This window comes from Corapipo altera, unplaced genomic scaffold (genome assembly GCF_003945725.1).
Source record: "Corapipo altera isolate COAL_440 unplaced genomic scaffold, ASM394572v1 349, whole genome shotgun sequence".
In the NCBI taxonomy this organism is placed as follows: Eukaryota; Metazoa; Chordata; class Aves; order Passeriformes; family Pipridae; genus Corapipo; species Corapipo altera.
In genome coordinates, this window is record NW_020884997.1 from 914,683 (window position 1) to 937,320 (window position 22,638).

General features: G+C 65.2%; 6 protein-coding genes across 10 annotated transcripts in view; 2 read left to right on the top strand and 4 right to left on the bottom strand.

The window, feature by feature from the left end:
• FURIN (furin, paired basic amino acid cleaving enzyme) overlaps nucleotides 1–980 on the bottom strand; it is a 14,989-nt gene extending 14,009 nt beyond the window's left edge. The window contains exon 1 of the mRNA XM_027666658.1: nucleotides 902–980. The gene's annotated coding sequence lies outside the window, so the exon portion shown is untranslated. The remainder of the gene's footprint in view (nucleotides 1–901) is intronic.
• Nucleotides 981–3,781: 2,801 nt separating this feature from the next.
• Nucleotides 3,782–11,013, bottom strand: HYPK (huntingtin interacting protein K). Of its 2 annotated transcripts, none has more exons than XM_027666666.1 (4): nucleotides 10,799–11,013; nucleotides 10,559–10,614; nucleotides 10,232–10,373; nucleotides 3,782–3,874 (listed from the first exon to the last, which is right to left on the bottom strand). In XM_027666666.1, the coding sequence occupies exons 1-4, from the start codon at nucleotides 10,982–10,984 to the stop codon at nucleotides 3,797–3,799; spliced, it is 462 nt and encodes a 153-aa protein (XP_027522467.1). In that variant the 5' UTR covers nucleotides 10,985–11,013; the 3' UTR covers nucleotides 3,782–3,796. The 2 variants fall into 2 exon arrangements, with proteins under 2 accessions (XP_027522467.1, XP_027522468.1); XM_027666667.1 differs by lacking the exon at nucleotides 3,782–3,874 and adding an exon at nucleotides 9,999–10,145 and having other exon boundaries at nucleotides 10,322–10,373.
• MFAP1 (microfibril associated protein 1) lies at nucleotides 5,368–9,642 on the top strand. The gene is made up of 9 exons (XM_027666664.1): nucleotides 5,368–5,530; nucleotides 5,618–5,837; nucleotides 6,447–6,576; nucleotides 6,881–7,068; nucleotides 7,503–7,611; nucleotides 7,682–7,842; nucleotides 8,069–8,228; nucleotides 8,708–8,797; nucleotides 8,924–9,642. Exons 1-9 carry the CDS (start codon nucleotides 5,452–5,454, stop codon nucleotides 9,104–9,106), a joined length of 1,320 nt encoding a protein of 439 aa, XP_027522465.1. The 5' UTR covers nucleotides 5,368–5,451; the 3' UTR covers nucleotides 9,107–9,642.
• A 222-nt stretch (nucleotides 11,014–11,235) lies between the features above and the next one.
• On the top strand, nucleotides 11,236–15,813 carry SERINC4 (serine incorporator 4). Of its 4 annotated transcripts, XM_027666662.1 has the most exons (12): nucleotides 11,236–11,351; nucleotides 11,802–11,885; nucleotides 12,015–12,146; nucleotides 12,546–12,724; nucleotides 12,811–12,890; nucleotides 12,985–13,078; nucleotides 13,141–13,352; nucleotides 13,625–13,720; nucleotides 13,792–13,918; nucleotides 14,236–14,308; nucleotides 14,525–14,838; nucleotides 15,154–15,813. In XM_027666662.1, the coding sequence occupies exons 2-12, from the start codon at nucleotides 11,835–11,837 to the stop codon at nucleotides 15,368–15,370; spliced, it is 1,575 nt and encodes a 524-aa protein (XP_027522463.1). In that variant the 5' UTR covers nucleotides 11,236–11,351; nucleotides 11,802–11,834; the 3' UTR covers nucleotides 15,371–15,813. The 4 variants fall into 4 exon arrangements, with proteins under 4 accessions (XP_027522463.1, XP_027522460.1, XP_027522461.1 ...); XM_027666660.1 differs by lacking the exon at nucleotides 11,236–11,351 and having other exon boundaries at nucleotides 11,743–11,885; XM_027666659.1 differs by having other exon boundaries at nucleotides 11,293–11,885; nucleotides 12,546–12,890; nucleotides 12,985–13,352; nucleotides 14,525–14,576; nucleotides 14,682–14,838.
• Nucleotides 15,814–19,553: 3,740 nt separating this feature from the next.
• SERF2 (small EDRK-rich factor 2) lies at nucleotides 19,554–20,294 on the bottom strand. The gene is made up of 3 exons (XM_027666668.1): nucleotides 20,177–20,294; nucleotides 19,856–19,964; nucleotides 19,554–19,754 (listed from the first exon to the last, which is right to left on the bottom strand). Exons 1-3 carry the CDS (start codon nucleotides 20,181–20,183, stop codon nucleotides 19,691–19,693), a joined length of 180 nt encoding a protein of 59 aa, XP_027522469.1. The 5' UTR covers nucleotides 20,184–20,294; the 3' UTR covers nucleotides 19,554–19,690.
• Nucleotides 20,295–20,423: 129 nt separating this feature from the next.
• Nucleotides 20,424–22,638, bottom strand: LOC113958432 (peptidyl-prolyl cis-trans isomerase FKBP8-like). Its single transcript, XM_027666665.1, has 8 exons — nucleotides 22,346–22,638; nucleotides 22,047–22,213; nucleotides 21,865–21,953; nucleotides 21,491–21,708; nucleotides 21,248–21,420; nucleotides 21,094–21,171; nucleotides 20,818–20,921; nucleotides 20,424–20,728 (listed from the first exon to the last, which is right to left on the bottom strand). The coding sequence occupies exons 1-8, from the start codon at nucleotides 22,578–22,580 to the stop codon at nucleotides 20,692–20,694; spliced, it is 1,101 nt and encodes a 366-aa protein (XP_027522466.1). The 5' UTR covers nucleotides 22,581–22,638; the 3' UTR covers nucleotides 20,424–20,691.

Genomic DNA, 22,638 nt, shown 5'->3' on the forward strand with positions numbered 1-22,638 from the left:
CCTCGTGGGCCTGCCCGTGCCCACCCGGGGGGTACCTGTGCCAACCGAAGCAGGAGACCTGGATCTGCCCCGTGAGAGCCGTGACCCCCCCATGGGCTCCCGGCGCTGACCAGGGGTACGAGGGCACCTGCAGCAAAGGGCACACAGAAGACGCCCCCGTCTCCCGCCTGGTGCAGCAGGTGGTTGGTTGTGCTTCAACATGGGGCTGGTGAGACATGAGCCCAGTCAGACCAGCCTGTTTCAGCCCTGGCAGCCCCCGGAGAAGAGAGCTCCCCAGCCAGGCTATGGGAATAACACCAGCCTTCCCATGAGGTCCGTACCATGGGGCTGTGGCCCCAGGTCAGTGTGCAGCAGCCTGAGAGAGAAACTGTCTGGAAAGCAGCAATACAAGGAAAATCCATTAGCCCTGTTTCAGGAGAGAGACTTCCACCAAGGAGAAAAGGTGAGAAGTAAAAGGACTTCAGTAATTTGTAAAAACAATCCACTGTGTCACAAGCAACACAAAAGCAGCGGAACCCAAACTGACCTGAACCCAAACCTGAATCCTCCGCACCTGCAATGGCTCTGGCAGCCCCAAGCAGGAGCAGGTCCTAGTGCTCCTTACAGAGGAAAGGAAGTCACTCGGATATCATGATCGAGATCATGAAGCGTTAGCAATCGCACAGGAAACAGTCACCTTGGTAACTGAAATGCTGAGAACAGCCCAGAAAATCTGGCACAGGGCAGGTTTCTGTGCTAACTGGGTTGGTTCTGCAGGGACTCGGGCTGGGCAGACCCCAGCATCCAGCCCAAAGAGCTGCACCAGGAGCCACCGGCCACAGGGGCTGTGGTACCCCAGGCCCACCCTCAGGGCCACGGTCCTGCTGGGGGGCCAGGCACACCGTGGACAGGCAGCACTCACCCCAACGCCACCTCAGCGTGCTTGGAAGTCGTTCCTGCAGCTGTTCAGCCCAGGCCGGTCCTTGGTTGCACAGCAGAGCTGGCCATGCCCCACGGAGTTATATAGAGGATATGTGGATGGGGGCAGACCCAGTGGTGGGAGGTGGGCTGGTAGGCAGGCTGCCTGCCCCACCCACGCACCTTATCTTCCGATGCCTCCTTTGGGCACCGGCAGCTATGCCAGGGCAGGTGAGGTGCCACTGCACCTGGCCCTGTGACGTATGGTGCCAGGGAGAGGAGCTGACAAAGGGCCCTTGTCACCATGGGCTTACCGCGGTGCCGCGGGGCAGGCAGGCAGGAAGCACTGCACTCTTACATAAATCGCTGGCCTGGGACCTGCACTGACCCCGCTGCCCTGCCAAAGACAACGCCTGGCCTGAAGAGCACCTGGCTGTGGGTGGCACAGTGCCACGGGCAGGGAAGGGACATGCTGTCCCAGCAGCCCCCCGGAGCACAGCTGCAGATGGAGCAGAGACAAGGGCCACCAGCGTGGATCTGGGTGGCTGCTGTGCCCCCCTCATCTCACAGGACTGCCTGGCAGGACCTCTCTGCCCCCAGCCGTGGTGCAGCAAGGGGGTGAAGCAGTTACTGCAGCCATGTTTGCCAGGACCATGAACCCTCCTCTCAAACTTGGTGCCATGGCTCAGAGGCACCAGCACACCCCAGGAGACAGCAGGAGCAGCTGCTCCATGCAGCAGTGTACCAGCAGAACGGCAGCCCTATTGCGAGCCAGCCGCACTGTCCCGTCTCGCAAGGTCTGCCCTGCCAGGATCCCCTGGGGCCCACACTACAGGCACAGGGGCCAAACTTCTTGCTGGGGCTGGGAGAGACCCCCCTGGTACCGAGCACACTGTGCGGTGTGGCCCAGCTGCACACACAATCAATAGAAACCCACTTTCATGGAAAAATCAGGTCAATTTTTGGCTTTCAGGTTGCAGAGATTGCACAAACCCAACAGTGATGCAACTGCCCATCTGCCTGAGGTCTGTGGGAGGCAGAGCAACACAGGGCTGCACCCCTGCCTGCAGGCACAACAGCCCGGGGGACCCCCAGGACTGCAGGCGGAAGCAGCCAGTGAGTGGGGACCGGCAGAGGACCCGCACAAACAGCAGAGAAAATGAAGTAACAGGCAGCAATGGCAGGCAGAAACATCCGGAGGAACAGAATCAATACCTGAATGTTTACCTAGCACAGAGCAACCCGCTCTGCCTCCCCCCGTCCTGTGCCAGCACAGGGGCAAGCCCACAGCCCCTCTGCTGTGCTGTTCAGCCCCTTCCCTGCACCCGCCCTCACCCTCTCCCGAAGCTGAGGCTGCAGTGCCCTTCCCTGGAGCCTCTCCAACCCCTCTCCTCCCTTCCCCCCAGATGCTACTAACCTGAGACTGCCGTGGCCCTGCCAGGAGCTGTGCTCCACAGGGTCCTGCTGGCTCCAGCAGCTCTATTCCTCTCCAGCTCCCAGACACAACATCTCACTGTGGCCACATGCAGGGACTCGGGCCCAGCCTGAACACTCTGACCTTGTCCTGCGGTACAGCCTCAGACACAAACTGAGTGGCTTGGGGGGGTTCTGTAACTTTATCTGCCTCTGGCTTTGTCAGCAGAAGCTGTAACGCTGGCAACGTATAGACCTACCCCAGCTCTGCCCCTGCTCTGGGCTGTAGTACGTGAGCTAGCATCACCTATCCCATGACAGCACCCTGCCATCACCTGCCATGCAGGTGCGGGGACACCTTTCCGCAGCCCAAGCACCATAAGGTGCTTGTGGCACTCAGGGTGCTCCACACAAGTGACACATATAGGAACACAAGTACACGTGTGCAGGGAACACCAGGCTGGGAACCCACCTATGGCCCAGCAGCAGGAGCCCTGTGTACCCATGGGCTTCAGTGGGCTGGGGAGAGGGTGCTCACAGACACGGACAGACAAACCCGGCCCAAAGCCCGGCAGGCACAGCTGGCACAGCACTGCGAGGCAGACTGGCCCATATTCCAGGCTCACCCATGCCAGCAGCTGCCAGCCTCCTGCAGCCTCACACCACTGTGGGAAAGGAGGGCTCAGCCCTACTAAGTGCCCCCCACCTCTGCCGCAGCCCGGCTGCCGACAGCCAAGCGCTGCAGGGCTGACACGTCAGCAGCCACTGTGCTGGGGAAAGGGGACGTGGGGCAAAGACACATCATAGCCAAGGGTGGCTTCTTGCCACAGCCTCCAGTGCCGGCAGCCACAGAACCAAGCCAGGCTTAAAGATATTTCCCTGTTTGCCCAGGTCTTTACTTTTGCTTCACCTGAATGGGACAGTACATGCTTTGTGTGCAGTCCCCAAACTTCCCCTTAGCTGCTGTGGCCAATTGTTTTTCTGAGCGCTGTTGAAGCTCCCTCCTTGCCCCCTGGCACAGGACTCATCAGGTGGGAACACACTGTGACAGTCTTCAACATTAACTTCTCATCAGGTGACCAAACACAGAGTGGGAGTTCCAGTTGTCATCTGGGTGCAAAGGCCAGAAGCACACAGGTCGGCTCTTACTCATTCCTGGTGGAGGCTGGGGAGAACCTTCAGGTGCTGTAGGATTATAAAGCCACCAATGCCTCAGTTGCTCAGGCAAACTACCAGCTTCAGGGCATGAAGGGAGCCCCCCACACCCCATCTGGTGCAGGGACACACTGAAGCAGGGGAGCCCTGGAGAAAGCCCCCAGCTCTGCCTGCGGCAGGAACGGAGCAGGGAGACCCTTCCCCAGCACCACAGCAGGGACTGAGCAGGAATGGCTGCTGGGTGCAGCCAGATGGCATCGCAAGGGGCTGGGCCCACCTGCCCCCGTGCCTGGGGGCAGCCACCCCTGCCTGCAGCCCTGCCGGATCATGGTCACCCGACCGGATCTGCCCAGCCCCAGCATTTCTGTGGGCCGGGGAAAGTGCCCCAGGAGGGAGCCGGCCTCAGGACCTCTGCAGCCACTGCTGGGACCCTCCATCCCAGTGGAGCTGGGCCCAGACTGGGATGGTACTGCTGCCAATTGGGTCTACTCTCCCCAAGACAGGCTCCACAAAATCCTTCCAGAGGGACATCTCCCAGTCCAGACCAAGGACACCCTTCCTGCACTCCCTTTTGGATTGTGCTCCAGTGCTGACCCACCAACTGGAAAACACGTGCATTGGGCCTTCCTCACTGCCAGGGCTGGCCTCACCCCACACAGCCTCCGCTGCACGGGCACAAGGGCACCTGCTCCAGCACCGACAGGGCAGGCACCCGGCAGTGCAGAGTTAAGCACGGCTCTGCCCTCCTGCTTCCCAAATTCCCCTACCAGCAAGCAGATTTCGTGGAAGATAAAAACTCATCCTTAAAACCTCTTCCTTTCTTCAGCAGAAGGTAGCAAGCAGAGGGTGGCAGATGTGGCTGTGGTGGCTTGTGCTGTAGTTTTACCCAACTTAGAAGTCGTTATCTTCTGCACAGGATGTGAGACATCCTGCGTCAGCCAGTCGCTCTGGCGCTGTGAAACCTCGAGCCCCACGGAAGCTGAGACATGCTGACACGGGCAGCCCCCGGCTGCTTATGGAAAACCCCGCATGGCTTTCTCGAAGTGGCCATGGCCCTGACCCTTCCCCACACGATGCCACCAGGAATCCCAGGGGCTCCCCCAGCACCGCTCTGCGGCACGGCGAAGGGTCCTGCAGCAGCCCTACCCCAAGCGCTGGCGTCCCCCGGGGGCTGCGGGCGGACACACGGCTGGGCCGGGGCCACTGGTCCTTGCTGCCCAGGAGGTGGGGACCCAGGCGGCAGCGCTGGGACTCGGCGGGGCTGTCTGGCAGCGGGCAGAGCAGTAGGGCTGGGGCCAGGGCTGGCTCTGTCTGTCGGGGCCAAAGCGGGAGGGACCGGGCAGCTTCAACAGTAGCCACGACCACCCAGCCCCAGCCCTGCCCCGAGCAGCCGCCCTGGCGGCGGGCACAGCACAGACCCACGGGCCCCGCTGTGCACTGAGCGAGCAGCGTTTTTTCCAGGCTGTGCCGGGGGAATTCAGTACAGGAATGCGCCAGCTGCAGGACGTGTCCCACAGCCCAGCAAGTTACGGAGCCCCCGAACCCTCGGTGTTCCAGCAGCGGCCGCTCAGACCCAGCCCCGCACGGAACGCGCCCTCCCCGAGCGGGGGGAGGCAACCGGGGCTGCAGCCGGAGCCCCACGGCGCTCAGACACGGCCGGAGGCGCCAGAGCCCCGTCCCGGGGATACCCCGCGTTGCCCCGCCGTGCGGTGGCCCCTCGGCCGGCGCCTCGCCCTGATGCCCCAGTGGATGGCAGAAAATCTGCAGCGCGCGGGAGGGAACCTCCCCCGGCCGAAGGCGGGACCCGGAGCGACCAGGAGCTGCCCCGCCACCCCGCCCCAGGGCCAGCGGCTCGGCCCGGCCCGGCAGTGACGCCTCATGAGCGTCACTTCCGGCTCCCGGCGCGGCCCCGACCCCGGTTCCGGTTCCGGTGTTGTCAGCGCCGCAGCTCGGACCCCGCTCGGCCGGGCCCCTGCCGCCGCCACCATGGCGGTCCCCAGCGCTCTCATGAAGCAGCCGCCGATCCAGTCCACGGCGGGCGCCGTGCCCGTCCGCAACGAGAAGGGTGAGCGGGGACCCGGGGGGCCCGGGGCGGGCAGTGTCGGGGGGGGGCGCGGGGCCGGGACCCTCGGTGACGGCCCGGCGCTCGCAGGCGAGCTGTCCATGGAGAAGGTGAAGGTGAAGCGGTACGTGTCGGGCAAGCGGCCCGACTATGCGCCCATGGAGTCGTCGGAGGAGGAAGACGAGGAGTTCCAGTTCATCAAGAAGGCGAAGGAGCAGGAGGTGGAGCCCGAGGAGCAGGAGGAGGAACTGGCCAACGACCCTCGGCTCCGGCGCCTCCAGAACCGCATCGCAGAGGACGTGGAGGAGCGGTGAGTGATGGGTCAGGCGGGAGCTGAGCTCCCTTGGCCTGACAGGGGCTGGGGAGCCTGCACTTCTCTGTGGCACTGCAGGGAAGAACTGCACCGGGCAGGAGCTGGGAGCATTGTCCGGGCAGTGCAGGAGAGGCCGTGACTCTTCTCACATCCATGTTGCACTCTCCCTGGGGCTCCTTTCCGACCAGGAGCCAGCCAGGCAAAGCCCCACATCCAGGTGCACTTGAGGGGGTGGTGGCAAAAGCAGGCTCCAAAATAGATATTGGTGCAGTGTGTTGAGGCCCGAGGCAGTGGGGAGGCATAGTGTCACGTGAAGTGTGCTCTGGGGAGGGAGCACCAGGTGCTGCTTGCCTCCTGTGGAGTTGCTGCTGGTTTTGTTTCCAGTAACAGGGAGGCTTCCAATTGAGAACTCCATTCCTACTCGACGCACGGACAGTGAGGAGCTGCCTGTGCCCAGCCACTGCAGCCTCCTGGGAGAGCACGTCTCAGTTCTGCCCACACCTGGCAGTGCCAGTGCTTACCTTGCCAGGAGCGATTCCTGAACAGCCACCTTTCCGTAGCCTCTTTACATTACGAGTGCCATGGGTTAATTGGGGCCTGTTGCAGGCTTGCGAGACACCGCAAAATTGTGGAACCTGAAGTGGTTGGAGAAAGTGATTCGGAGGTGGAGGGGGAAGCATGGCGGCTGGAGCGGGAGGACACCAGTGAAGAGGAGGAGGAGGAGATCGATGATGAGGTGGGCTTGCAGAGCTGGAGAACGGGCCTAGGGAAACTGGAACGGCACAGGCTGGAACTGCCCTTTGCACAGATATGTGGGTTTTCTGATGGAGCTGGACAAGCGTTACACTTGGCCATGACTTACCTGGTGGGTGACCATCCTCTTGCATGGGACTGGACACTCAGAGAGGCCACCCTGCATCCGGAGGGGTGGGTGTATCTTCTCAAAGCCAGCACTCCAAACATCATGCGTGTTTTACAGAGGAGAGAGGGAAGCAGTAGCGGGGCTGGTCTCTGACTGCTCTCTGCTGTTCCCCATTTAGGAGATCGAGCGTCGACGTGGGATGATGCGTCAGCGAGCGCAGGAGAGGAAAACGGAGGAGATGGAAGTGATGGAGTTGGAAGATGAGGGTCGGTCTGGAGAAGAATCTGAGTCAGAGTCCGAGTATGAGGAGTACACGGACAGCGAGGATGAAATGGAGCCACGTCTCAAACCTGTCTTCATCCGCAAGTAGGTGACACGGTTGCACGGGCTGGCCCTGCCGGGGACTCGGGAGTGACAAGCTCAGGGCTGAGCAGACCCTGCTGCCACGGTCCCTTCCTCGCCATGGGGCAGCCGTTTGCCTCCCCCAGGTGGGATGGTCACAGCCTGGCAGGGCATAGCTGAGGAGCGAGAGGTGATCCCTGTACCCACAGCCCCTCATTGGCTGTGCTGTGTCACTGCGGGATCACGCTGTGGAGTCTGAGCGGAGCCCTTGGGTGAGGGCTGTACAATGGCAAAGGGTGGTAGCCCCGAGAAAGGGGAGAGGCCCAGGGCTCGGCCTGTGCTTGCAGAGGGCAAAGGCTGAAAGCGGCTGTGGTGCGGGAGGGGATGGAGTCAGTAGAGGGCCAGGCAGCTGCGCTGGGTTGCGGTAGGGCTGAAGGTTGTTGTGGTCCTGCTCTCAGGAAGGACCGGATCACAGTTCAGGAGCGAGAAGCGGAAGCCCTGAAGCAGAAGGAGCTGGAGCAGGAAGCAAAGAGGATGGCAGAGGAGAGGCGCAAGTACACACTCAAGGTGCGGAGGGTTGGGCTGGGGGCTGCGGGGGGCAATCACTGCAGCAAGTTTAGCTTGGACCTCGCTGCAGATCGTAGAAGAGGAAGCAAAGAAGGAGCTGGAAGAGAACAAACGCTCGCTGGCAGCACTGGATGCGCTTGATACAGATGATGAGAATGATGAGGAAGAGTATGAGGCCTGGAAGGTCCGTGAGCTGAAGCGCATCAAACGGGACCGTGAGGAACGAGAAGCGTAAGTATCGTCTGTGTAGACACAAGGCTTAGAGCCCACAGGTTCCTCTAAAGAAAAAGCACCTTTTCCTCAGGCTGCCCTTTGGCAGCAGGGTCCCAGCTGGACCAAGTGCCCAGAGCCCTTCCTGCTTGCCCTCAGGGCACCTTTGCTCCACCCCTTGGGTGTAGCTGCTGTCCTGGGAGCTGCTCTGGGCACGTGGGATCTCAAGGGCTTCTCTCTCACCCAGCATGGAGAAGGAAAAGGCGGAGATCGAGCGCATGCGGAACCTGACGGAGGAGGAGCGCCGAGCTGAGCTCCGGGCCAACGGCAAAGTCATCACCAACAAGGCAGTGAAGGGCAAATACAAGTTCCTGCAGAAGTACTACCACCGCGGCGCCTTCTTCATGGTGAGTGTGCCAAGGGCTGGGCGTGGCCACAGGGGCTGTGCCAGACCCCAGGGCCACCTTTTTGCTCTGGGGAGCCTCCCCTATCCTGCAGTGCTCTGGGGCTGAGGTTGCCCTGGGACAAGAGCCAGCCCTCAGAGGCATCACGGGGCTGAAGGTGACTCACCATGACCTCACCGGACCCCGTCAGGTTGAGAGTTCCCAGCTGAGATGAAGTCAAAGCTGCAGAGCTGTCCCTGTGCTGCTGTCTGGGCCACAGACCCAGCCATAACCAAGCTAGCTCCATGTGGGCTATGACCTGCGCGTTGGAGAAGTGGCCTGGGGGACAACGCTCACATCCCCCCCTCCAGCAGTAGTTAATAGGGCTGCAAGTACTATGGCAGCCCTGGCAGAGCAGCGATACAAGCTGTGGGCAGCTCCCCCACTTCTGCTGGCGCTGGCCGGAACCTTTGAGGCTGAGCAGACATGTCCTTTTTCTGCAGGATGAGGATGAGGAGGTGTACAAGAGGGACTTCAGTGCCCCGACCCTCGAGGATCACTTCAACAAGACCATCCTACCCAAAGTCATGCAGGTGGGTGCATTGGCAGAGGGTGCCCAGCCCACGTGCCAGGCCAAAGGGTGGGGGTTCTGGGCAGGGGGGAGCAGCAGGTCCTGCACCCACCCTGAGCAGCTGCTCACGAGCTCTTCTGCTCCCCAGGTCAAGAACTTTGGGCGCTCAGGACGGACCAAGTACACGCACTTGGTGGACCAGGACACCACCTCCTTTGACTCTGCCTGGGGCCAGGAGAGTGCACAGAACACCAAGTTCTTTAAGCAGAAGGCAGCAGGCGTGCGGGACGTCTTCGAGAGACCCTCAGCCAAGAAGCGAAAAACCACCTAAGGGCACGGGCAGGAGGGTCTGGCGTGGCTGATGCTGGCAGGAGGGCACTGCCCTGCCAGCTGTCAGAGCCTGGGCAGGGACAGAAGGGACTCGTGCCGGGACTCCTGTGGTGACAAGCTCTTCCTCTGCCCGTGCTGTGCCTGCCCTGATGTGGTGTCCCGTTCCCGGTGCTGCACAGACCAGGTGGGCTCCTTGCCTGTGCGCTGTAGAGGACAATGGTCTGTGATGCTGGCCAGGCCTGTGGACAGACCATGTCCCACCAGCTGCCAGTCTGTAGCCTCAGCAGCGCCCAGCAGGCCGTGCAGGAGTGCAGCAGCACCCCTAGATCCAACACACCCACTTCTGGAGGAATTAGAGGACTTTTGTACCCATCTGTTCCACAACACCTCCCCTTTTCTTGTACTGTCCCTGGTGTCAGTCTGGGCCCTGTTTTGGGTTGGGCAGTGGTGACCCTGTCTCCTTACCCTGTTCCTGCAAGGTTTGGCTTTTCTACCTGTGTGGGGTGGGGGGTTTAATTAAAGATTTGATTTTTCTTACACGCTCTGGCCCTATTGTTCTTACAGACATGGCCACGTGGTTCTGTGCCTTCCTGCGAGCTAGGGTGGGCACCAGCCTGGGCAGGGCATGCATGGGTGGCTGTCACTGCTGCCTCAGGCCTGTGCCTGGGCCTGTGAAGCCCCAGGGGGGTGAGGTTAAAAGAGGGGAGTGCAGCAAGTGTTGGTGCTCAGGCAGGTCACCTTGTCCTGCTCCAGTCATGGGTGTGCCCAGCCAGTACTGCCAAAGTGATGCCACACACATCTTCCCGCAGGCTGGGCCCTGCCTGTGGGTCCCATGAGCCCTGTGGGACCTGCTGGGCAGGTCCTGGCACTGCGCAGACCACAGAGACAGCCCAGTCCCACCAGTGCCTTTATTGGTGCAGTGAGAGCCATGCCCGTGGCCCGGCTCAGTTGGTGAGGGTGATCAGGGCCTCTACCACGTTGCCCATGTGCTCGCGCAGGCTGCGCTCTGCCGCGGCCCGGGAGATCTCCATCTCTGTCATCTGCAGGGAAACCACAGCCCGGTACAGCAGCTGCAGAGCCCCACGGGCTGGGCAGGGGGCGGTGGACGGCAGCTGCCCGGGAGGACACCTGCGTGCACCAGCCCCCTCCGTGGGTGCAGTTTCACCCCCAGGTTTGGGACACGACACGGCTCACCCGGCGCCCCGCCTCTACTCACAATCAGCTCCAGGTCCTCCTTCTTGATGGTCACTTTTGCTAGCTCTTTCTCCCTGCGACAAGAGACGAACAAACCTCCGATGATCGACAGCCCTCCCCGGTCACTGCCCCGGCGCAGCAGTGCGGGGTGTGCGCTGAGAGGGGGCCGGGGCCGGGCCGGGCCGGTCAGACCGGGAAGTCGCGGGCCGGTGTCCGGGTGGGCACTGCCCCCAAACCCCGAGCGAGCGCGGGCTGTTACCTCTCCTGCTTTGCTTTCTGCTCCCGGGATCTCCGGTCTCCGATCACCGACATGGCCTGCCAGAACGAGCGCAGTCACCGCGCTGCGCGGCACCGGGCGGGTCAGCGCCGCACCGGCGGCACGGGCACGGGGACCGGCACCGGGACGGACGTGCAGGCTCGGTGCTCAGGGCCCGGCTCGGCCCCACTGCAGGCGGTGCCCAGCCCCCCACCCCGGCCCGGTCCCGTCCCGCCGCCGCACCGTCTCCAGGTTGGAGCTCTGGATTTCCTTCTCCTCCGCGTAGTCCGTGACGCGCTCCAAGTCCGCCGCGCCGCTGTCGTGCTTCCGCGGCTTCTCGGCCGCGCGCCCGCCCGCCCCATCGCTGCCGCCGCCGGAGCCGTTCGGCTCCGTCTCCAGCTCCAGCTCCACGTCTCCCTCAGCCGCCATCCCGCCGCCGGGAGCCGCTTCCGGTCACGTGCGCCGCCGGCGGAGCTAACGAGAGGCGCGCGCTTAAAGGCGATGGGGGCGGGGCCGAAGGCGGTCCTGGCCCCGCCCCTTCGCCTGGCCTGACCCCGCCCCCGGGGCCGCCGAGCGGCAGCGGCTCGGTCCCTCCCGGTGCTCCCCGGGCGGCTCGGTCCCTCCCGGTGCTGGCCCCGGCGCTGCCGAGACGCGGAGCTAGGCCGGGCGGGCGCGGGTCCGCCCCCGCCGCTCCCTTCCCGCACGGGTGTTACTCGCCCCCCCGATGGGGACACCGCGTCCCTCGGACCGGGCTGCGTGCGCAAAGCCGGAACGGCTGCGGAGCAGCCGAAGGAATGTGACGACAGCCCCAGCATAGGGCTCCCTGCACGCCGTGGCTCGTCCTCAGTCTCCTGCCGACACTGGGGGTTCCTGCTCACCGCTGGATGTGCCTTATGCCATCCCCCTACCCTCGTGGTACCCGTGTCCCTTGGGTGCCTCTGTGCCTGGGGGTGCTCCAGACCCCCAGTACCCCCACACTCCCCAGCTCCTCCGCACAGCCCCGGGGCATTGCTCTGGGATCAGAGTTACATCATCGGCAGACCCCACGTGCCCCCCAAGCCCGCCCATGCCCCGGCCGGCTTCCACGGCCTCGTCCTGCCCAGTGAGGGACCGGGGTGCGGGCAGGGCTGCCCATGGCCGGGGATCACTGGACACTGCCCACGGAGCGTCCCAGGGGTGGCTGCCGGGAGGGAGCAGCGAGCAGATGGCAGGGCGGGCCGAGCCGACAATCCTCTAATCCCATCAGCGCCGCGGGGGCTGAGCAGAGCCGTGCCGGGCCATGGCGGGCACACGGACACACGGCTACCTCCTGCACCCGCTGCTCTCCCAGGTGGGACTCGGGACTTGGCGGGGCTGGAAGTGGGGCTGGGAGCGGGGCTGGGAAAGGAGGAGATGCCGGGCCAGGCTGGGGGGCAGTGCTGGCCCTGCAGGATCCTCGCTGACCGTGCTCCCTCCCCAGCTGTGCTGCGGTTGTCATGGGCTCCGCGTGTCCACGAACACGCGGATCCTCTACACGCTCCTGCATGTCCTGGCCTCTGCCGTGTGCTGCCTCATGCTGTCCCGCACTGTGGCCCAAGCCATCACAGAGAAGGTAACAGCAGGAGCTGGGACATCCAGGCTGCTGGGAGTGCTGGGGGTCCCCTGGGGTGATGAGGGCCTCAAGGATACCATGAGTGCTGGGGATACGGGGTTGCCAGACACCCTGGGGCACCCAGGGGCATCCAGGAGAGCACTGGGGGTGCCAGAATTGCCAGGGAGTCAGGAGTACTGGGTTGCTGGGGATACAGGGCTGCTGGGAGTAACAAGGGTGCTGGAGGTGTCAAGGGGGAAGGGGTGCAAGGGGGTACCAAAGATGCAGGGTGTTGGGGGTCCCAGGGTTACTGGGAATGCTGGGGATATCAGAAGTCTGGATGCACTGGATGCCATGGGTCCTGGAGGGTGCTGGGTGGAAGCACCAGCAGCCCTGTCCCGTCACCCACCATGCCTGCAGGTGCCCTTCTCCGTGGTGCTGTGCCAACACCTGCCTGGGGGCACAGACTGTGAGCGGCTGGTGGGCTCCTTGGCCGTGTACCGGGTCTGCTTCGGCACCTCCTGCTTCCACCTGGCACAGGCTGCCCTGCTGCTCAACGTGCGCTCGAGCTCTGACTGCCGCGCGCAGCTCCACAATGGGTACGGGCAGGCCGTGGGGCTGGAACAGGGTGTCCCAGGATGGGGCTGCCAGGGGCTCTGTCCCACTCATGTTCACTGCCCTGCAGGTTCTGGCTCCTGAAGCTGCTGGCACTGGTGGGCCTCTGGGCTGCAAGCTTCTTCATCCCGGAGGACAACTTCATCCAAGGTACGTCCCCCACCCCACCCAAGCTGGCATCCCAGGCATCCCTCACAGCCCCCACCTGCCCTTAGCTATCCCCACCTCTGCCCTCTCCCCCCAGCCTGGCACTACACGGGTGTCTGTGGGGGCTTCGCCTTCATCCTCATCCAGCTGGTGCTGATCACGGCCTTTGCACATACCTGGAACAAGAACTGGTGAGTGCCGGGGTGCCGGGTGGGCACCCACCTGCTGCCACCACTCACACGCTCTCCCACAGGCTGACGGGCGCTGCGCAGGATAAGCGCTGGTACCTGGCCGTGCTGCTGGCCACAGCCGCCTTCTACACCCTCGCCTCTGCCGCCTTCTCCTTCCTCTACAAGTTCTACACCCACCCGGCCGCCTGCCACCTCAACAAGGCGCTGCTCACCATCAATGGCAGCCTCTGTGGCATCATGTCCTTCATCTCCATCACGCCCTGTGTGCGACTCAGTGGGTATCACACGGCACAGTGGGGGTTGCCATGCTGGATGACCAGCTGCTTCCTGGATTAGGGGTGGCTGTGCCCCCCAGCTCAGGGCCAGCACTTGACCACTGGAGGAGAACCCATCTCCCCAGGGCTCCCAACAGCCCCTCCTGTACCTTGGTGCAGGGCACTGAGGAGGGGGGTGGCATAGGGGGCTACTGGGGGCCCAAGCAGAGCTCATCCACCAGCTTATGGCACACCAGGGATTCCAGTGACACCTCTGTCCCCACCCTTGCAGAGCAGCCGCGGTCAGGGCTGTTGCAGTCCTCAATCATCAGCTGCTATGTGATGTACCTCACCTTCTCCGCGCTGTCCAGCCGTCCCCCGGAGAGAGGTGGGTGCCCCCACCTGCCACCAGCAGCCCCCGCCATGGTGCACTCCTGTCTCACCTCTGCGTCCCCGCAGTGCTCTACAAGGGTCAGAACCTCACCGTCTGCTTCCCGGGGGTCCGGCAGGACGAGCTGCAGACAGAGGACACCACCGTCGCCGTGCTGGGCGCTGCCATCATGTATGCCTGCGTGCTCTTTGCGTGGTACGTACGCCCAAGGCACAGGGTGGGCAGGGCCCCTGCAGCACTGGCCCACCAGGCACCAGCTCTGCTGGGCACAGCCAGCCCAACTGGCACCACACAAGGACCCCATCCCCATGGCTGGCAGAGCCGGGAATGTCCCGAGGGGTGGCAGGGCCAGAGCAGATGGGGCATTGGTGGGTGGGCAGGGGCAGCACAGGGACCCCAGGTACAGCACAGCAGGGCTCCTGCAGCTGTGAGGGATCCATGGGATGGGCTGAGGGCCTGGCACAAGGCAGTGGCTGTCTGTGTTACATTTTCTGCCTCTCTCCTGGGCACAGCAATGAAGCCTCCTACCTTGCCGAGGTTTTCGGGCCCCTCTGGATGGTCAAAGTCTACAGCTTTGAGTTTGAAGTGAGTATGGATGCAGCTGTGCCTCGTGTCCTCCTGCCACAGGCACACCAGAGCCACCACCCCAAGCCCTTGTCACAGTCCCAGCATGGGGCAGGTCTGTCCAGCCAAACACAGGGGGCTGCCCAGAGCATACCCACCTGCCCCAGTGCCAAGGATGGCTCAGCCCAGCCACCGTGGCCATGGGGCTGGGCAGCCACCACTCTGCTGTCCCTGCAGAAACCCTCCTGTTGCTTCTGCTGCCCCGAGAAGATGGAGGAGGAACTGAGAGGTGGGTGCAGAGTGGGTGCAGGAAATCAGGCAGAGCCTGTGTCCCAGTCTGGGGGTGCCAGTGAGGGGGGCATGCAGGAGCTGCCGTGCCCCTGCGCTCTCCCAGGAACCGAGCAGACGTGTGAGCAAGTGGAGGAGAGTGCTAGGGGACAGTTCCTTGTCCAGGATGAGCAAGATCGGGTGGTCTACAGCTACTCAGCCTTCCACTTCGTCTTCTTCCTTGCCTCGCTCTACGTCATGATGACCCTCACCAACTGGTTCAGGTAGGGACCCACACTGCTGCCCAGCCTTCCCTGCTCTTGCTCCAGCCCTCTGTGCCAGGCCATGATGCTGTCACCAAGTTGGCGCCTGCTGGGGACAAGCAGGGCTCTGTGCCCACAGACCTGCACTGCTCCAGCCAGTGACCAACAGCAGCCATGCAGTGCAATGAGGTCTGCAGGGCTGGAGGGTCCATGGCAGGTGGGACATGCCCAGGGACACATGGCTGCTGGGACACAGGGTGACCTGGTGTCTGCAGCTGGCACAGGAACCCTGTGTCAGCATCCCTCAAGCACCCAACACCTGCCCTCTCCCACCAGCTATGAAAACGCGGTGCTGGAGACCACCTTCACGCACGGCAGCTGGTCAACCTTCTGGGTGAAGGTGTCCTCATGCTGGGCCTGTGTCCTGCTCTACCTGTGGCTGCTGCTGAGCCCCTTCTGCCTCCACAGCTCCCCACAGCACCGGCGCAGCAGCACGGGGCCGCGCGTTGTGCGGCGACGACGTGCCCCGCAGCGCATCAGTGTCTCCACATAGTCCCTGCCAGGACGAACTGTACCTGGGGCTGGTCCCTGCTGCACCCTGTGCCCTGGCGCTGCCTAGTCCTCCTGGCCTCCTCTGATCCCCCATCCCAGGAGATGGTGGCATCTGAGAGCCTGAGGGGAACCTGGAAGGTGAATGCTTCCGGGGATACTAGCCCTGTGCTGAGCCAGGACCACCCAAGGGGCTGGAGCAAGCCAGAGGCAGGTGTTCAGCCTGGATGCCCTGGCACCTGCAGGGTGCACTCAGGGAGCAGGGCTCTGCCTGGCCACCCCTGCCATGACGTGCTCACTGTAAATACCTCCTTCAATACATTTTTATACAAAACTCTGAGCTGAGCCTGTGCCATCACCCCACGCAGGCTGCAGCCATAGGGGGGAAAAATGGGGTGCCTGCAGCACCCCAGCACCGGCCACACAGCAGCCATAGCTGAGGGCACCTTCAGGGTGGTCATGCTGGAGAGGGGAGACAAGCAGGAGGCGCTGAGCAGGGGCACTGCCCTGGGACTGCAGGAGGGTATTCAGCCTATGGCCGCTGCTCCCAAGGAGGGCACAGTGTCAGCAGGCCACAGGATCGCAGTGGCCCTGGGCCCCCACCTACAGAGCAAACATGGTGGGGTGGCTCCCTGGGGCCCACAGCCCCAACTGCACCCAACAGGCCCCACACTGTGATGGTAGCAGTGGGTGCAGGACGGGGATCGACACACACTGCCAGGGCACCCACCAGCCTGGGGGTGCCCTGCTCCAGGAGGTGAGGGCAGCACAGCAGGGTGGATGCTGTTGGGGTCCAACTGATCCCAGTGCAGCAATGCAGCCTTTGTGGGGTCCCTGATGGGAACAGTGGAGGCTGCAGTGCCCCAGGGCTGCCCCTCACACCTCTCCCTTCCCAGGAGATGCAGGAACCCACACGGGGCTCAGGGATGGGCAGCTGTGGCACCAGCTTGGGGACATTGGCCAGGTAGGGCTGAGGAGGGGTGTCCCTGCAGCCTCTGGCACTCAAGGACTTCCCAGTGTCCTGGACTGTGCAGCAGTGGAGACTCATCTCTCCCCACCCAGGAGAACACCGGGCCACGTGCGGCATCTCCTGTCTGTTCCAGAGCTGGAGGAGCTGAAGGGGGGTTTTGGGCGGACCCAGCAGCACAAGAGGTGGCACCATGGAGAGGGAATGGCAGGGCTGTCCCAGCCTGACAGGGCACCCCAATCCAGCAGCACTGCTGCAGGTGCCCACAGAGTCCAGCGCAGGTGGGGGGCTCTGCCACACTCCTGTAGTGCAGGCAGGGCCCAGTCCCCACTGGGGAAATGCTGCCTTGCTTATCCATGCCGTGAGCATGGGCCGCTGGGCAACCTACCTGGAGCCACCAGCCCATCCCTCCAGGCCCTTTGCTGGTACACACTGTGACACCGGGTGTCCTTGGGGCTCCCTAGGTGTCCCAATCCCATGCAGGCTCTGTGCCAGCTGCAGGCAGGACCCATGGGGCCCTGCTGGGAGGATGCCAGGTCCCCACTGGGAGCACTGGCCTTTCAGGGAGGGTGGAGGAGAACCGGGCAGTCGCAAGCTACAGCCAGGCAGCAGCAGGGGAGCAGCCACTGAGATAACAGGGAACGTGCCCCTGCCCAGGGGTGCCAGTGCTGTGGGTACAGCCCTCCCTGGGCCAGGCCCAGCTGCTCTCTCATGCCAGGATGGTGAGCAGGAGCCTCTGGGAGAGCAGCAGCAGCCATGGCTCAGCCCAGTGGCATGGGCCTGTGGCAGCAAGCCCTGCAGACCCGGGACATGGGGGCTGTCATCCATGCAGGAGGGGAGGGAGCAAGGGCAGGGGAGCTGTGTGGTGTCGCCGCCCCTGTGCAGGCAGGCTGGCTTGGTTCCCCTCACTTGCCCCACCAGCACCGTGGCTCATAGCACACAGGGATCTGCATGAGCCCCTGGAACTGGAGGCCACACAGCCCACACCCTGGCAGTGCTGAACACCCTCTGCTCTGCAGAGGAACTGCAGCAGGTGAGCAATGGAGCACGGAGGGGCCGCATCGCTGCAGCCCCTCCCTCAGAATTACCCTCTGCACAGAAGGGACGACAGCTCCCCACATCCCTGGCTCCCCAGCACAGCCTCCCAGGCAGACAGGGTGGGCTGCAGCAGTGCTGGCCTTGGACAGCTGCAGAGCTCAGCCTCCAACACAGACAGAGCCTCCTCACCCAGCAGTGTGAGCAGCCCCAACTCAGTGGATGGGCCTTGCCCCAGCTCCCACCAGAGCATTGAGGCAAGGGACCTGCCCCTGACCCAGAGAAGGACACAGGTCTGCTTGCCTGCAGCTCCTGGGTTCAGGCCCCCTACTGTACACATATCACCCAGCAGGCCCCCAGCTCCTCAAAGTGTGAGGCAGAGGGACCCCAGAGCACTGCCAGATGCTTCGTGGAGAGGAAGCTTCCTGCCTTCACTCCAGAGGTAACCAGCACACCCCACGTGATCCAAAGGGCCAGGATGGGGGAGCTGAGCACACTCCTGTGCTATCGCCCAACGCCCTTGTCTCAGCAGGGGTGTGATAGGAGGGAGGGACCCATGCCCCTCTGTCCCATATATCAGCTGGTGCTGGCAGGGGACGGGGACACGGGAAAGTCCAGCTTCCTACTGCAACTCTGCATGAACAAGTTCTAAGGAGACATCCCCAGCACCCTCGGTATGAGCCCCCAGCACCACTGACTCCACAGCTGGGGCAGAGGAGCAGGGCCTGATTGTCCCTCCTGGCAGGAGTGGACTTCCAGATCAAGCAGCTGCTGGTGGATGGGGAGCAAACCACACTACAGATCTGGGACACAGCTGGGCAGGAGAGGTGAGAGCACAGGGTCAGGAGTCCCAGGGCTGCACTAGGGTTCCAGCAGCTGCACCACACCAGGCAGTCACTGCACCAGCAGCAGTGACACTCCTGGCCCCAGGTACCAGAGCATTGCCCAGTCCTACTTCCACAAAGCCCATGGCGTGCGGCTTCTCTACAACATCAGCTCCCCAAGCAGCTTCCTCAGTATCTGCCAGTGGATTGAGAACATCAAGATGGGAAGGGTTCAAGAAGCACCAAGCCCTCAGGAGACGGGTAGGAGCCTTGGGGCTTCCAGAGGGTTGGGTTGTGCTCTGCCCCAGCCTGTCCTAGGGAGCAGGAATGAGGCAGGAGACAGCTCGGTTGCTGCCAGGCAAGAGGGGCCTCCAGAAGCAGCAAGAGCACTTCCCTTGACTTTTTCCCTTTTGCTGGAGTCTGGAACAGCACTTGGCTCCCAGGCATTGCATAGGTATGATAGGAGGCAGCCAGTGTGGCACCTGACGGACATGGGCCAGGGCTGCAGGTTGCCAGAAAGCCCCAAGCCACTCTTCTCTCCTGCAGGTCACCGAGCAGCCGCTGCCACTCCCGCTGATAGGGAACAAGATAGACCTGCGGCCTGGCTTAGTGGAGGCAGGGAGGGTCTACACAGCCCGTGGGCAGCACCTGGCCATAGTGAGCAGAAGCTTCCTGGGGCAGCTGAGCCCCGACTCCTGCTGCCGCCCCCAGGCCCACGGCTGCCTCTTCTGCGAGACTAGCGCCAAGGACGGCACCAACGTGGTGCAGGCAGTGCTGCACCTCGCCCGGTGAGGAGTCCCCGGCCGCCGCGGGACCGGGCCCCGTGCTGCCAGGCCGGGCTGACGCTGCTGTTCTGGCCCTGCAGGGAGGTTAAGAGGACGATGAACAACGGCCTCAGCGCTGGGCTGGACCTCAGCTTTGCCCCGCGGGCGGCTCCGCGCTGCTGCCGGGCATAGCGCGGGGAACGGGCGGCTACGGCTCGGCCCACCCCGGCCGTGCCGCAGCGCGGTTCTCCGTCGGTGCGCAGGCCCGGCCGCCATCTCTCCACCACCGCCCTCCGACGGGCCTCGAGCCCCGGCTGCGCCTCGGCCCGCTCCGGCGCCATCCCGTCCGGCTTCGTTCCTCGAACCTCCCCGCTCTCCCACCCGACCCGGGGCGTTCGCCCTTCAAACCCGTCCCCCGCGCTGACCCCCAATGATGACCCAGGGACCGCCCAGGCCCGGCCCCACCTTTGTTCCTCACCGTGAAGATGCCGCCGCTCCCCCACCGCCGCGCTTGGTCCTTCTCTCCGCGGCCGCGATCGCTCCAGCGGTGGTGCCCGCTCCCCCCCCCGCCCCCCGCACGGACGAGCAGACGCGGCGTGCAGGGCTCCACAGCTACTTTAATAGGGGACAGCGCCGCGCGGTGCGGGGCGCGGCCGGGGGGCCCGGCCCAGGGCGGTGCGGGGCATCCTGCCGGCGGGACTGGCCCTGGGGCGGCGGCCTGGCACGGCCGCCCGCTACTTGTTGCCCTCCTTCTTCTCGTCAGCCTTCTTCTGCTTCTGCTGCATGATCTCCGAGTCCCTGCGGGGAGCGCGGCGGGGCTGGCGGCGGGGCCGGCACCGCCACAGGGCGGGAGCGGGGAGCGGGGCGGGGGAGGCCGGCGGGGCCGGCCCGGCGCTCACCTCTGCTTGCGGGCGGCGGCCGAGAGCCCGTCGTCCCGCCGCTTGCCCTTGCCCGAGTCGCTCTGTTTCTTCAGGTTCTTCTGCCGCGCCAGTTCGCGCTGGTTTCCGCCTGCCACGGCGCGGCCGCCTCAGCGCGGCCGGCCCCGCGGCCCGCCCCGCACCCCGCGCTCACGGGCTCCGCCACCCTCCCGCCCCAGCCCAGCCGCTGCCCTCAGGCCAGGTCCCGGCGCGCCACTGGGCCATGGCACGGCCGGGTCATGGCGCGGCACCGCCGGGCCAGCCCACACTCACGGGTCCCAGCCCAGGTCCCCCCACACTCACGGGTCATGGCGCCGCTCCTTCCCACCTCCGCTCCGCCGCCACGTCCCGCACTGACCCCCCCCCACGCCCCGCCCCGTGCCAGATTTTAAAGGCAGCCACAGCCAATCACAGTGCCGATCCCACCCTTGCTGCACTCCCACTGGCGCGTCTCTCTGGTCAGACCCCGCCTGATTGGCCGCGGGCTACGACCGCCGTTCTGCCGGCGGGGGCGAAAAAGCCGGGGATGGGGCGCACGCGCCACAGCCACCCCTCGCGCAGGGGGTGTGGCGCCGGGGCCACGCCCCGTTGTGACGTCATGAGCCGGGCGGAAAGCGCTGCGGAGAGGGGGGAGCGAGGCGGGACGGAGAGAGAGGGAGGGGGATATGCAGCCCCGCTCTTCCCATCAGCCCGCCCGCCCGCCGTCCTCCCCCACTGCAGCGCTCTTCTCCGCCCCAGGGAGTGCGGGGCAATGCAGGGAGGATGGTGCGGGAGCGTTCCTCTCTCCTCGGTCGGGCTCCGGTGCGCTGCGGGGCCGCTCAGACCGCTCCTTCCGCCGTGGGCGGTGCAGGAGATCTACAGGGAGGGACGGCCGTGGGTGCTACCCACGCCAAGACGGTGCGGGACGGGTATCCGTCCCCGCACAGCTAAATTCGCCTACGCACCCGGGGCTCGGCGGCGGCATCGGGTCGAGGCGGGGGTCCTGCGAGGCGGTGCTAGATGGGGCGCTCTGGCGCTTCGCTAGCCGTGAGAGCTCGGCGTGGATCACCTGCGGGCGGAAGGGCAGCTGCGGCGAACGGGGCTCCGGTGGGACTCCCGACGGTCCCGGCTCCTGCGGGATCTCTGCCCGCCCCACTGCTCCCGCCGGCTTTTGTGAGAGCCCCGCCCGTCCCATCGCTCCCGGTACCAGCCTGCGGGACCCACCCCTCCCGCTCCCGCACCTTGCTGGCCGGATCCAGCTCCAGGGCTCTCCTCAGGACGAGCGCGGCCTCTGCGTCCCGGCCCTGCTCCGCCAGCAGCTACAGGCAGAGGAGTTGGGGGTAGCGGGCGGCCGGGCCGAGGGGCGACAAGAGGGGCGAAGGGGGCGGGTCCCACCTGCCCCCGCCGGAGCAGTGCCCGGCCGTTGTCGGGGCTGATCCGCAGGGCCGCCTCGCAGGCTGCCAGCGCCTCCTCCACCCGCCCCAGTTTCAGCTCGGCGGCCGCGCAGTTGTTGAGGCACTTCACGCGCTGCTCCTGCAGCTCCTCTTCCTCCTCGGGCCCGGGAGGCGCTGCGGGGCGAGAGGCGGTCTCAGCGTCCCGGCCCCGCCGCCCCGGGCCCTCCCTCCCGGCCGGTCTCACCGGTAGCGGGGCCATCCAGGGCGTGCAGGGCCAGCCGGTACGAGCGCAGCGCCGCCGCGAAGTCGCCCCGCGCGAAATGGAAGTTGCCCCGCTCCCTGCGCTGCGAACCCAGGCGCAGGCGGGCGGCGGGCGGCAGCGGCTGCGGGTCGGGGCCGTCCCGCACCTCCAGCAGCGTCACCTCGAACAGCAGCGGCGCCTCGGGCGGCACGTCGGGCTCCCTGCGGGCACAGCGCCGGCTGCCCCCTGCCCGCCCCGGTCCCCTGCCCACCCTGCCTTCCCGGCCCCATCCACCTGCCCCTGTCCCTATCCAGCTGCCCCTGTCCCCTGCCCGCCCCGGTCCGTCTGTCCTCCCGGCCCCTGCCCACCCGCCTTACCTGCCCGGGCGGCCATAGGCGTAGGGGCAGGCGGCGAGGAAGAAGGAGATCTCTCCGGGCTGCATGGTTGGGACGCCCAGCTCCAGCGCCTGCGGACGGGCACGGCGAGGCTAATGAGGCGCGGCGGCACCGGGCGGCGCTGAGCCTGCGCCGCACCGAATAGTCCACTGGTTTGAGCTCACCTGCACGACGTCCCCGTGGCCAGGCACGAAGGTGAGCCGCGGGTCCCGCTCCACCAGCCCTCCGTCCTCCAGGGCGCCCAGCACCTTCACCGACACCTCCTGGCCCGGCCGCGGCTGTGGCCCGCCCAGCCCGGCCCGCACCACGCGCTTCCGGAGCAGCCGGTCCTCTGCGGGGGAGACGGCGCTGAGAGCCCAGTCTGCATCCCCGAAACCGGCACCCTTTGCCCGCCTTTCCCTGGGCCCCTCACAGACCGCGACTCCCGGCCTGGCTCGCCCCAGGGTTGCCCGAGGGCTCTCACCCGTCAGGTCGCTCCAGCCGTCGGCGGCGAAGAGTGGCCCGAAGCCGCCGGGCCCCGGCACCGCCAGCGCCTCCAGCCGCCGGTAGAAGAGCCGCTCCTCCTCGCGCACCGTCGGCAGCGCGATAGCCGTGTGGGGCAGCCGGAACCGCACCCGCCGGTCCCTGCCCGGCCCCCGCGGCCGCCCGCCTGCCCCTGTCTCCCTCTCCGGGGAGCCGCCGGGCGAGGGGCCCGGCATGCCCGCCCCTGCCCCGCCTCGCCGCACGCCGCTACCACCTGGCCTCGGTCCGGGGGTC